Here is a 13,845-nt window from a genome sequence, read left to right as displayed (position 1 = left end):
AAGGGGGATGGAAACAAGGGCACGCATGCATAAAAATGAAATGCAGTATTACTGAGGCTTCTTCTGTAATACTTTTCTTCAGCAGATCAAGCTAACAGTATTTGCTTAAACTAAAAAATTAATTAGACTACAAGTAAAATAAGGTATATTTCTTAGCCCATATAAATTGCACAAGTTGCAGTGTGACATCCAAAAGAGACTGGTACTCCTGTAGCAAACAAGGTGATGTGATATTCACAGATCTATCTATATACAATGCAGTCTGTTAAATAGAAAATAATAGAAAACCGAATTAAGCCAAGGTTAAATGAAGTATATATAGTAGCCAACTTTCTTCTACTGAACCTCTAAATTCAAGCTTTAAATTAAAAATCTGTTGTAGAAGAACAGTGTGAATATTCTGAAGATTAATTCTCAGAGACTTCTAATTACTGGAAACGAGCTTTTTCCTGTTCTAAAAGGAACCACATTTTTCTACTGCTTCTGAGGACGCAACTTGCAGGAAACAACCTGTTAACAATAATTCAAACAACCAGGAAGGGAATACAGGACTTTTTTAGTTGGGTAGAGGTTGCAGAACTCACCTCCTTGAATTAACTAAATAAAAGGTGGTGAATAAAAATATGTATTAAACTCAAAATAACAACTTAAATACTTTCCATAGAGAAAAATGCACATGTATCAACGTTGACACTGTGAGAAGTTCTGTGCGAAACTGGAGTACTTTCTTATGGCCTGAAATTCAGAGTTCCACAAACAAAAAACAAAGAAATTAAAAACAAGCAAAACAAAACAAAACAAACAAAAAGCCTAGGACCACTTTATCATGATATAGAAAGGCACAGAAACAGAAAAACCCAACCCTCTACATAAGAAATATGTAGCATGCTATTCCTTCTGCCTAGGAAATATATTACTACTATCACCACAACTACTTATGGACAGAATTAAAATTTGAGCTTCTAATATCTTTTCTACATTCTTTTTCTTGATCTTTTTTTTTCCCATCAGTGTTTTCTAATTTCAAATTATTAGATTAATGAAAAACAATCCTGTAGATCAGCATTAAACTCACCTGAACTTTGGCATCTCTATCTTCTGTCCACATCATCTTATATTTCTGAAAATCCTGCAGAGCTTCACTAGCTGCTTCTCTAATACAATTCACAGAAGAAGAGAGGAGCACAACTAATTTAGAAATATCTTCATGTTCTGCAACACCTGAGTAAAAATTTCGTAGCTTTCTTTTTATCACAACATCTTTCATTCTTTCTGTAAGATAAAATCATATATAAATTAATAAACTATTACAAGTCTGGTTAGTTATAGTTCTTTAAATGTATGCAGGTCAACTTAAGCACAGTTGCTGTTAAGTAGGGCTGAATAACCTTCTTTACTTGTCTATCTGCTTAATATGAAGGCACCAAGCACTAGTTCAGTCTAAGCTCTATACAGTTAGGGCAAATTCAGCCTAGAATTAATGTTTCCAAATGCAAAGAAAATAGCCTTCTTTATTCACTAATTTTCCTTTTTCTAGTTTACTTGCAACTAGAAGATGACAAGGCCTCATAAATATTTTAGGCTTTTTCTTTTTAAATTCATATAATAAGGTTTTAAAATCATATAAACCCCTTAAAACAGTGTTTCTTGAACTCTAAGATACCTGAATTAAGTAGCTCTTCATTAAGTATCTTTAGCGATATCAAAAGAGATATAAAACATTACCCAGTTGCATCTTTTATTAGAGCAAAAATAAAGTTTGTAAGACAAATGTAGCTTCAAAACACAACCTGTTGATACCAAAGTCTTTTGCGTCTTGTCTGAAAGAGGGTAGAGCTGAATGAAGGGGAAGAAGAAAAAAAAAAAAAAGAGAGAGAGAGAGAGAGAGAGAGAAAAGAGACTCTACTAAACCTTTCATTTCCAAATATGCTTTCAAAGGCACTTTGAAACAAAACACAGAAGCTACACAAAGGTAGCTGCTGTTCCAGTTACATTGTTGATTTTGAAACAGGAGCCCAGTCTCCTGTAGGAACTACAAGTATACTCAAACAGAAGGTAAGTAAAATACAATCTATCATGTCCCTACTTCATCTCTGATGAACTGTTGATACAATCAATATCAATGTAGACATTGCTGTTCTTAAAGTTCTAATGAGCCCCTTCTGCCACGACAAGGGCCTGAGCATTTTGAAGAATATGTAAGAGAATGGAGAAGAAAAATCCTTCTGCCATCTCTTCCTGCCACCCATGCTGTTTAATGGGGGGATTTACAGCAATGCCAAATTTTTTTTAGTCTGCAAACTTTTTCAGGGATCTGGTCACTGAAAACAGAGTCTCAGATTGATCCATCTGTGCCATCTGTTCCATAGAACTAGCTGACCAAATAATAACATATCCCCACCACACGACACCCTTTCCTGGGTGTTACTGATGAGTAGCTTTAAAGTGATGAAAAAGATTACTCACTAACTTTGTATTTCAACACAGCAGAGGGAAAGGCTATGGCTGTCTTATGAGTAGTAGTCTTAGTAGTCTTCTGCCGCCCTGCTTAAAGAGACTATTTTTCTATGTCTGTGCTTCAAATGATTATAAATCCCAACTCTGGACTATGAGAGAGAAAAAATTTCCAAGATACTAAAGATTTCCCAAAGGAATCACAACAAAGATGCTACTGCAGTGCAGATCACTTAAGAGAACCTGACGGTAAAAGTTTGTTGGTTTTCTTTGGTTGGTTGTTTTTGTGGGTGCTTGCTTCATATGGACATCTAACCATAGAAACAGAAATTTCTGCATAGAAATAATATTAGGGAAAAAAGTATGTGACTAGAATGCCTGCAGGTCTATCTACATTGTGAATATTCACATGAACAAACACTTCAATCGTTTTATAATCCGTTTTGGGAATACAGCCAGCAAATAAAGGTTGTCACTGAAATCTAATGGTTATACTAGCTCTCTTTCTATCTCAATATTTCAATGACAGTTAGTCTACATAATTGTTTATGGCTACAACTATAACATAACAAGTAAGTAAAAAGATGACCTAACAAGTTTACTTTGCCTCAATTAAATAGGAGATTCATAATTTAGCAATTTTTCAAAAAAATTTTTGCTTATTGTTTCTCGAGGTTCTAATACTTACATAAACCAGAAAAGCTATTTCTGAAAAATACAGTTAATTAAAAAAAATAAGAACAACATATTAATTCAAAATAACCCACAGTTGGCTTCTTTGAAACAAAGTAAATATACTCATAAATATTTATATATGACATTTTTATTAAAATCCAAAGTTTAAAATACGTTTTGTTTTTTTTTTTTAAAAAAAAAGCAACTTACTTTCCTCTTTTTTGGTTAATTTTCCTGATAATCCAAAACCTGCTGAAGATACTCGCTGTGTGTCTAATTCTGCTTTTAAATTAGATTTTTGCAAATGCCTTTGTCCCCACTGAGCGACTCCACGACTTACGTCCAGTATCAGCTGAATCATACGATTGATGGCTTGCTGTATATCATCTAAACTGGGAACCATTACCTATTCAAAATAGTTGAAATATTGTTGAAACAAATGCAGGTGACTGTCATTTTCCAAGACCCCAGTTTTACTCTACTCATAGTGAATTGTAGAGCATGCCCCAGAAGAGAAAAATGTAACTAAGAGTCTGCCTGCCTCAGAATTGCCTCTAAAGAAATGAAATATACTGTACTGACCTGCTACCTATTTGTACACTTACACTGTAGGCAAGCTGACATGAAAGTATTAGTAGTCTGTTTTCATGTTCTTTTTTTACAGTTGTTTTTACAATTCCTAAAATATTTTTAACAGCATTTTTTAAATACTTTTTTACAGTCTAGGGAATACACTACAAGCCTTATTTCCCACATTCTAGAATCACAAAGCATCAAAAACGTTAGGCCAAGTTCCTCTTCTCTGTTACTCTTAACCTCTGTATTGTAAATACTGTGAGAGGATTGGTCATGAAAGTACATATGGACAGCTCATTTCAAAGAAGAATATTTACAAGTATATACCTTCTCCTTCTAAGTGATTATCTGTATATGCATTCATGCCATGGGACATAAGACAAGCAACAATCATCTAGATCGAAGTGCTGAAGGTTCTAGTTGAATAAATATTTATTTTTTCTCCCCAAAGTAGCATCACTTCAAACTTCTGCAAGAGCACAGTGTTTAGTAATTAAATGAAACTCCATGCAGTAGCCCTGAAGACCTCAAATTCTATATTTGGTAAGGATTTTGTAACAAGCCAGAAGGGGTAGAGAATTCATTATCAATTACCAGAGTAAAAAGAGGATTCTTGGTCTGGAACAAAAACAACAAGCTAACGGAACAGGGTTAAACCATGCTGTTCATGCTGTATAAATGCTATTATGCTCCCTAGCATAGTATGAGGTGATGCGAAATAGCACTCTCGCAGACAAAATTCAGGCACAGTTTGGAGGATAAAACATGATGAGTGCTGAACCTAACACACAGTTTGAATGCAAACTCTTGGATTCAGGAGAAAAAGCATTTATTACTGTAAATACAAGCCATTTCAGGTCAGTTGACTTTGAGGTCAAAAAACAGCCTTTAGCCACTTTTATTTAGTAGCACGCAAACAGACAGAAAGTCCCAAACACAGAACAAACAACTACATTGTCAGAATAATGTTAATTGTAGCTTTATCCTGTCCTTGTCTGATAAGAATTCCATGTAGGATAAGGTGGAGGAAATGCACACATCTGTTCCTCCAGGATGCTTAACAGGAGGAAGAACCTACCTGAGAGTGATCCAGGAAAGAACAGAAAAACAGCATTTGTTTTTAAACATCAGAACAAAGAACTTGGATAAAAAACACTAAAAAGTGACTCTTATGTTTTATGAATCAATTTTACAGACTGAGCAGTTGTATGCATAAAAGCAAGGAACTTGTAAAATCCTATTTGTTAACATAAAGCGGTACGTTTTACCCAACATTACTTGATTGCTACCTTGGATCAACCAAGAATTTCAGAGGAGTTGAGGGAAAGATAGGTACATTTCCCTTTGCAGTGGACAGAGCCTGAAGCATTATGCAAATATTCATAAGGTAAAAATTCCACACCTTTGCAGACCTTGTAAATGTGTACATAGTGTGAAGTATATTAGAATGTCTGACATTGATGCTGTGTTCAAACTAAGGAATATCACCTTAGAACAGAACCTCTATTCCATTATCATTTCACAAATGTAAAACTAAATTTTTGTAAGACAATTGGATAGTATTATCTTCTCACATATAAAATAAAACAACATATGTATTGCTGACAAAGTTGTCTTACTCTACAGCAGGCAAACAAATGCATCTATTAATTCTTTGCAATCTGGTTGCCTTTTTGTTCTCTGCACACAGAAATCCAGAGCTGACTTCTTGCTTTTTAATCTTCTCATTTTTTGTTGAGTTTTCCTCTTTCAGGTCATCTTACTTCCTACTGAGGTGACTAAAACCAAACTGAGCAAAAATAATGTTCATTATTTTTATTCAACAAAGGATTTAAATATGCAAAGAACAAAACAGTTAAAATAAATAAATATATAGAAACCATGAAAAGTTTATTCCAACAATTCAATCACTACAAGTGAAGGAGATTGGTAAACATGCTGCAAAGACAATTGATGAATAGATTGCAATATAATTTCTGAAATACACTAGAACAATAAAAGGCCAGATTCTGCAAGTCCTACTAAGACAAAAACAAGGAACATTAGTAATGTTAGCAAATTTCATCTGTACTGTCAGTGCACTAAAGGGCCTGAGCAACTGTTCGCCTTCTGAATGGGTGCTGGTTCAGTAGAAGAGTGCCCACATTCTGAGCTTGGGCAAATGCAGACATAACCATAATATAGTGTATATTTTATCGTATCTGTATGACACATAACTTACCACATTAGGAATTGCAAGGTGTACTTCTGCTTTTAGAAAAGAGACAATCTCTTCGGATTTGCTTGGGTGAGCAGAAAACATTGTTCTCCCAAATGTAGTTTTGCTGAAAATAATTTTGAAACATGTCATAAGTACTTCACCATGAAACACATTCAAATTACCTTAGAAACATCAGTTTGAGGTACCTTTTATGGAGAAACCTTCATGAAGAATTTTCACATCAGTGTACCAGCTATTTGACAAAGCTTCCAGAAGTTTTATGTTTTAAGGGTGAAAATAATAGCCAGAGCTTCATCACTCAGACAAAGGTTATTTTGGATCTAGGCATTGATTTCAGAATTTTGTATCTAGAATATTTTCTGATTTGGGATTTTAATCTCCAAATTTAAGAATGATGGAATTCTGCCAGTGTTATGAGTAGGGCATAAAAAGGTTTTACTGACCATTTCATGTAACAACCTATTAAGAGTAAGAGTTGCCTTGTTACATTTTAGATAAATGTTCAACTGAACAGAACAGTTTCAAAGATCATAAGCTGGTACAAAATGATAGACAAAATTAAAATGAGTCCACTAAAAACTAAAGACAAAGTGCGACATACAATTTCTGGATGCTATGACATGACACAGCGACCAAAAAAGGCATCATTCAACAAATGTAAATACTGTAGTCAATAGTAAATACTGTTGTCAAAAATAGAGGAAAAAAATCTTTAATCATTACGACTGTTAAGGATGCAACCAACAAAGACCATGTTTTTAAAACATTTTGTATGAGAGATGTCCTCAGAAAATAATAATAAAAAAAAAAACAACAAACAGTAACACAAGCTTCCACATATATTAAAAACAAAACATTGTCAATTTTACCTGCTTAAAATAAATTCTTAATAGGATTCTAAGTAGGCTAGCTTTTTAATATACAATATATTATATGGAAGAAATTCTGTCTCTGAAGTATATGCCTCATCCAGCAGAGAACAATCTATTGAAATTATACCAAATAGAATGATACAACTGAATGAATAAAAGAAAATGGTACAACTGTATGGATCTTGACATTATCAGATAAAATTAATAGTGATATGTGGATGATCTTTAACCCATGAGAAACAATTCTGAGTGAACAGCCATGTTTACACAAATAATCTGAAGTAAAACGAACATATGGGCATGCTGCCACATATGACCTAGAATGGTCACTTAAGTTCTAATCATTCACATTGGACAATAAATTGTACTAACATCTTGAAAGCAATCCCAAGGGAAACACATAACAATAAAAATAAAAGAGTACAGGCTGAGGGGAGAGAAGTAGAAAAAAAACTTTCATTTTCTGCACAAAAGAAAGTGCACAGAATGTAACAACCTGAAGATGTAAAGAATAAAAGGAAAGTGTGGGCCCAAGGCATCGATGCAACAAAGGGTGAGGGCTCTCCTGGTTCTGCTTGAGCTAAAAAAGGTCTGGAACTCTTTGACTAATGACACATGCACCCCACGTGAATATAAGTGCATTATTATGTTAACACAGACATAACTGTTTTGGTAATACTATAGAAGAAATCTTTCATTTGCAACTCACTTTGAAACAAATATTCTTTTTTTAAGACTATCCAAAGACAGTCGGGTGGCTTTCTGGAGACTATCTAGCAGCTGGTGACTGAAATAGGCAACCACCTCTTTACATTTCTGTAATAAAAAACAAACAATAAAACCCACAACATTATTTAGTGTTGTATTCAGACAGGAACATGAAGATTATTTCAAAGTGTATTCGTCAAGCATAATAGTCTGAAGAAATTTATGCTGTAAAGCTACACGAGAAACACAAGGGGAGACAGGGAGGAAAACAGCTTGTGAGTAAATAAGTAAAAGCTGCATGGAGAAGATATATATAAAATATAACAACGTTGTCTTTCTCAGAAACAGAAGACTGAGATCTTGCTGAAGTCTCATTCAGAAAAGCAGGTGTACGTCTGTCCACAGAAGATAAAAACAGACACACACACACTCCAAATTACGCAAGAATATTGGTGCATATGTACCCTTCTCAAATAAGAGACGGTAAGATCTCACTCTACTGGATTAAGAAGAATATAAAAATACAGCAACATGTTTTGTTGGGCTTATGTGGCAAGGCTTTGGTAGCAGGAGGACTGCAGGGATGGCCTCTGTGAGAAGAGCAGTTGCCCCATGTTAGGTAACAGCCAGCTCCTGACACTAGCTGATGAATGATCTCCCTGTCCTTATCTCAATCCATGAGCCTTTTTTCAATATTGTTTTCATATTTTCTCCCCATTCTTTTGAGGGGGAGTGAGGGAGCAGTGTGGTGGAACTTAGATGCTGATAATTTTTATGTGACATTTTGTATTCTCTATGTAATGTCTTTCTGTAACATGGATATCCAATTTATCCTCAAGATACTCAATTTTATTAATTTGATCACTCAAAAAGTTTCCCTTCTTACCACAAAATACCTTTTTAAACTCATCCTCTTTGTCATTGCCCTTGCTATCATCACCGTGAAGATCTCCAGTATTACTTTCTCTCTCATCTTCAATATTTCCAAACAATACATGTTTTTCTTTTACTGTAAATTAAAAAATAATAATGAATGCATTTCTGTTAACTGAAATATGTTCTGCTTTGAAGCATGCTACATCTTTACACTCAAAACAATATTGCTAGCTCAAGCAATTAGCTAAAACAATTCAATTTTGACATGTACTAGTTAAGTCTAGAGAAATAGAGACAGAAAATTCCATTTAAATTATAATTATCTACCTGGTGATGCACGCTTTTTTGATGCTTTCTCAGAATGTTTAATTTCATAATTATTTTCAAATACAGATATTAAGTCTTGAACAGCATCTTCAATATGCATACTTTTGTGATTCAATAACTCAGCACATTCTTTAGTAAAAGTCTGTTAAGTAAAAATAACAAGGAATCATCTTAGTACCACTAATTATCTTATCACCTTGCCCTTTCATGGAGAACCAAATAATTTACCTGAATACCATCCTTCAGGTGGAGACTGTTTGAAGGAGTTTTCTTTGAAAAGAAAACTGGGAAACCAAAACCAAAATCTTTTTTCTATTTTTAAGATTTCCTGTTACATTATACATTACATCATATTTTCATGTTTGTTTGTTTGTTTTTCCATTTGCAAAATGCAATGAAATTTTTAAAGTCCAGAAGGAATCACCAAATACTGAAGGAAGGTAATAATCTGAATCTGAAGTTATCCAAATAAAGTCTTTCAACTACCCTTAATGAATGTATTTACTTGCACTCAGTTAAAAAGTAATAAAATAATAAAGCGAAAAATACATTTAGTCTCATTTGAAGTCAAGTAAACTTTCAAATTCTCAAATATACTTTTTGGAAGGTATTTTTTTTTTTACCTTCTTTAAAAAGGTTTAAGAAAAAAAATAATGAAAAAAGGCTGTGTACGTCCAAGTATCTTCATGCAAAAAATCTAATATAGTTATAAAACAGCTAAATAAATAAATATATGTTTGAAATACTACAGTTTAAGTACCTCAAATGCCTAAGTACCAATTTAAACACACAAAATATTTTAACCAAAATATGTTAATCAAAACCAATATTTTTTGTATTCCTGCAGTGAGAATTCTTTTTTAGATTTATATTAATTTACTAAGAGATTGCTTGTAACACACTCAAGAATTCTAGTTCAAGGATGTAAAGCAGCACATACCTCATTGCGTGTCAACATATCCTCTACTTTGATAGGACCATCTACTGGTAAGGCAATTAAAAGAGTATTTGATATTTCTTTTAATATTAAATCAATTCGGACTTCACTTAAATCATTTACCTAGAAGGACAAAATCATATTAACTCCATATATTTGTGTAAAGCATAATCTATTCTTTTGGAGACTTCTAACAGATATACAATGTTTTGCAGAGAGAAAAAAAAATTCAGCCTCTACCCAGTGAAAATGTAAAAGCCTTATACTGTAGAAAATCCTCTGAGAAAGTGAATCATAACAGAAAAACAAACAAGCAACAACAAAAAATTGAGGAAACGGGATCGGCGCACAAGACATTGAGATGACAGAAGCAGAGAAAAAAGGAAGCAAAACAATGTCTTGAATTATGGTAACTTAGGTGATATTTACAGTGGCTAAATATCGTCTGGTTTACTGTGAATTATCCTCTATTATGTACAGATAGAATTTAGGGAGATGAGTACCCAACAAAAAAGTTCAGCTTTTGTTAACATGTTCACTGCAGACAATCTGAAATATGAAAAAGAATAGATAGATAAGTCTGGAAATAATAAGTTTACTATTGCCATAGAAAACAAAACTAGGTTGCTAGGAGTGTATGTATTTAAATCCTACGCACTTTGATAACACAGTTTTAAAAGGATTATTACTGTGCACAGTTTCATTTCAGACAGTTCATTAAAAACAAAATCTTGTAATTCATAAGATCTGCTGGTTCCATGTTGGGAATCAGACAAATGAATCCTGGAGAAAGTGAAATCTTTAGAGAAAGTGTGTTTCCACCTATTTATTCACAGATTTCTAGTTATCAGCATTATATTTTGAAATTCGTCTGCAGACAGGACTAGCTAAGACTACTTCTGCAGCATAACAGCAATGATTTAATTTCTGCATGAGTTTCCATTGACAGCTCTTTGAGCTGGTCAGTTTTGGAGAGTAGATTAATAAGCAAATACGCAAAGAACTACCTCCTGTGCCCTAAGAACATCATCAGAAAGTGGCCCTGAGACTTAAAAGTAGCTTCTTTAAATTTGTTTTTCTTCTGTCCTTAAAGTTCAGAAATTGCTGGAATAGGTGAGAACTTTTGCTCCATGATGTTACCTGTGCTTGACTTATAGAGGAATTCATGGCCATGATAAAGGAAAGATTCCTGAAGCACCCTTGCTATTTTAACAACAGTTTTAAAAAGACAGGCAGTAACAGTAAGTTACACCCCAAACCATGGGAATTATACAGGCTACACTGCTACTAGATCAAGACTAGTAAAATAAGCTATGCTAATATAGGATGATTAGCTTCTTGTTCATGATCTTGCTGGCCATGATTCTAGTTTTAAGAGAAGGGGGCCACAAGCTTCTCCAGCTTGTAGTCAACATAGCTTTTCACTAGGCTTTTGATTCCAATTTACAGTATTTTTAGAATTCAGTTGCCAAGGCAGATTTCAAATAAAACTGATTTCTGTCCAATTTTTAACTTTTTACCTGAAAGATTCCATATCTGTAATATCCTCTTGTTTTTCAGCATATCACCCAAGCCTTTGTTTTATAACACATTTCCTCTATTTGTTTGCAATACACCATCCACAGCAAACAAAGGTCTAACCAAGTTTACATCTTTTTGTTTTGATATGGGAGGGCTAAAAAATATGAAATATATACAACCTACATATTTAGGGAAAATAGAGAGTATCTACAAAATACCTGGTTATTTCAGATATACTCAGGCTCACAATCATTAATTTCTTACACAATCAATCTTTTTTGCAGCTTTAGCAAACCAAGCAGTAGATTTCAATTGTTTTTCTGCCATACAGAAAGAGAACTGGATACACCCACCAGAAATTTTCTACCACAGAAAACAGTTTATAATATAAGTAAGAAAGATCATAGCTATACAGTTCAATAATCAGGCAAGAAATACGATCTGAATATCACGGAGAAGTAGGAGCCTGAGAACCACCAGTTCCTCAAGCATGTTAATGTAATCAGAACTCAAACTGTGTCAATCACTAAGACAGGAAAAAAGCACGGACTCAGTCAGCATGCAGAGAAATGTGAGGGAAAAAGCTTTCTTCCCTTCATCATTTTGTGGACTGTACAAGGAGAAGACAATTTCACAGCATGTCTGCTATGAATACGGTTAACATTAAAAATTTCTTCAGTGGATAACCTTTGCATGGAGGTATCTTCCAGGCAACTGCACTCATGGCCAAGTGCTCAAGAAAGAAGCAGAAGTTGAAAATCAGAGTGATAGTCACAGAATAAGAGGACAACAGGTGGAAATATATTGTACTGCAAGAACAGAAGCAAAGATCAAACATATGAGGGTAATCATTGGAGAGAATCACTGAGTACATCATTCTTAAAAACAAACAAACAAACAAAGGAATATAGGGATGCTGTTCGTGTTTGTAGGGAGAAAATTCGTGTGGCCAAAGCCCAACTAGAGTTGAAGCTGGCCATGTCTGTGGGAGACAATAAAAAAGGTTTTTTTAGATATGTGAACAGAAAAAGGAGAACCAAAGAAAACATAGGTCCGCTACTAGATGGGGAGGGTCTCCTCACAGACAATGACATAGGCAAAGCAGAGACGTTTAATGCCTTCTTCGCCTCTGTCTTCAACGCTGATGAAGGGCTTCAGGACCCAGGGTACCCTGAGCTGGAGGACCATGATGGTGGGAATGACAAACTCCCAACTGACCCTGAACGTGTGCGGGATTTGCTGCTCCACCTGGATCCATACAAGTCCATGGGTCCAGATGGGATTCATCCCAGGGTGCTTAAAGAGCTGGCAGACGTCATCGCGGGACCTCTCTCAATTATTTTTCAACGATCTTGGGAATCTGGTGAGGTCCCATTGGACTGGAAGCTGGCAAATGTTGTGCCAATTTTCAAGAAGGGTAAGAAAGAAGACCCTAGCAATTACAGGCCTGTCAGTTTCACGTCAGTGCCTGGTAAAATTATGGAGAGGATGATCCTTGAAGTTATTGAAGTGCACCTGGGGGACAATGCAATCATTGGTCCCAGCCAACATGGGTTCATGAGGGGTAGGTCCTGCCTAACAAATTTGATTTCCTTTTATGATAAGATCACCCATCTAGTCGATCAAGGGAAACCAGCTGATGTGATCTTTTTGGACTTCAGCAAAGCTTTTGACACGGTTTCCCATAGGATCCTACTGGACAAAATATCCAGCATACAGCTAAACAAAAACATCGTACGATGGGTGAACAATTGGCTGACGGGCAGGGCTCAAAGGGTTGTGGTAAATGGGGCCACATCTGCCTGGCGGATGGTCACTAGTGGGGTCCCTCAAGGCTCCATTTTAGGGCCAGTCCTCTTCAATGTTTTTATAAATGATTTGGATGTAGGACTAGAAGGTGTTTTGAGCAAATTTGCCGACGACACTAAACTTGGAGGAGTTGTGGACTCGGATGAGGGTGGAAAGGCCTTGCAGAGAGATCTGGACAGATTGGAGAGCTGGGCGATCACTAACCACATGAAGTTTAACAAAAGCAAGTGCCGGGTCCTGCACCTGGGACGGGGCAACCCTGGCTATACGTACAGACTGGGCAATGAGACGCTGGAGAGCAGCCCTGCAGAGAGGGATCTGGGGGTTGTGGTTGACAGCAAGTTGAATATGAGCCAGCAGTGTGCCCTGGCAGCCAGGAGGGCCAACCGTATCCTGGGGTGCATCCAGCACGGCATTGCTAGTTGGTCGAGGGAAGTGATTGTCCCGCTCTACTCTGCGCTGGTGCGGCCTCACCTTGAGTACTGTGTGCAGTTCTGTGCACCACAATACAAAAAGGACATTAAACTGTTGGAGAGTGTCCAGAGGAGGGCGACAAAGATGGTGAAGGGCCTAGAGGGGAAGACGTATGAGGAGCGGCTGAGGTCACTAGGCCTATTCAGCCTGGAGAAGAGGAGGCTGAGGGGGGACCTCATCGCAGTCTACAACTTCCTCGCAAGAGGGAGTGGAGAGGCAGATGACCTATTCTCTGTTATCACCAGTGACAGGACCCGTGGGAACGGTGTCAAGCTGAGGCAGGGGAAGTTTAGGCTGGACATCAGGAAGAGGTTCTTCACCGAGAGGGTGGTTGCACACTGGAACAGGCTCCCCAGTGAAGTAGTCACTGCACCAAGCCTGTCTGAATTTAAGAA

The 13,845-nt window shown here is 36.0% G+C and overlaps 1 protein-coding gene across 3 annotated transcripts in view; it reads right to left on the bottom strand.

Moving 5' to 3' along the window:
* DNAH8 (dynein axonemal heavy chain 8) overlaps window positions 1-13,845 on the bottom strand; it is a 142,134-nt gene that overhangs the window by 96,409 nt on the left and 31,880 nt on the right. For all 3 annotated transcript variants that reach the window (XM_040552327.1, XM_040552326.1, XM_040552328.1), the window contains 7 exons: window positions 9,650-9,769; window positions 8,710-8,851; window positions 8,403-8,515; window positions 7,508-7,614; window positions 5,927-6,029; window positions 3,340-3,535; window positions 1,076-1,272 (listed from right to left, as the gene is read on the bottom strand). In XM_040552327.1, coding sequence (XP_040408261.1) covers window positions 1,076-1,272; window positions 3,340-3,535; window positions 5,927-6,029; window positions 7,508-7,614; window positions 8,403-8,515; window positions 8,710-8,851; window positions 9,650-9,769 — 978 coding nt within the window. The remainder of the gene's footprint in view (window positions 1-1,075; window positions 1,273-3,339; window positions 3,536-5,926; window positions 6,030-7,507; window positions 7,615-8,402; window positions 8,516-8,709; window positions 8,852-9,649; window positions 9,770-13,845) is intronic.

The sequence above is a fragment of the Cygnus olor genome, chromosome 3, assembly GCF_009769625.2.
Source record: "Cygnus olor isolate bCygOlo1 chromosome 3, bCygOlo1.pri.v2, whole genome shotgun sequence".
Lineage (NCBI taxonomy): Eukaryota > Metazoa > Chordata > Aves > Anseriformes > Anatidae > Cygnus > Cygnus olor.
This window is presented reverse-complemented; position numbering and strand designations above follow the sequence as displayed.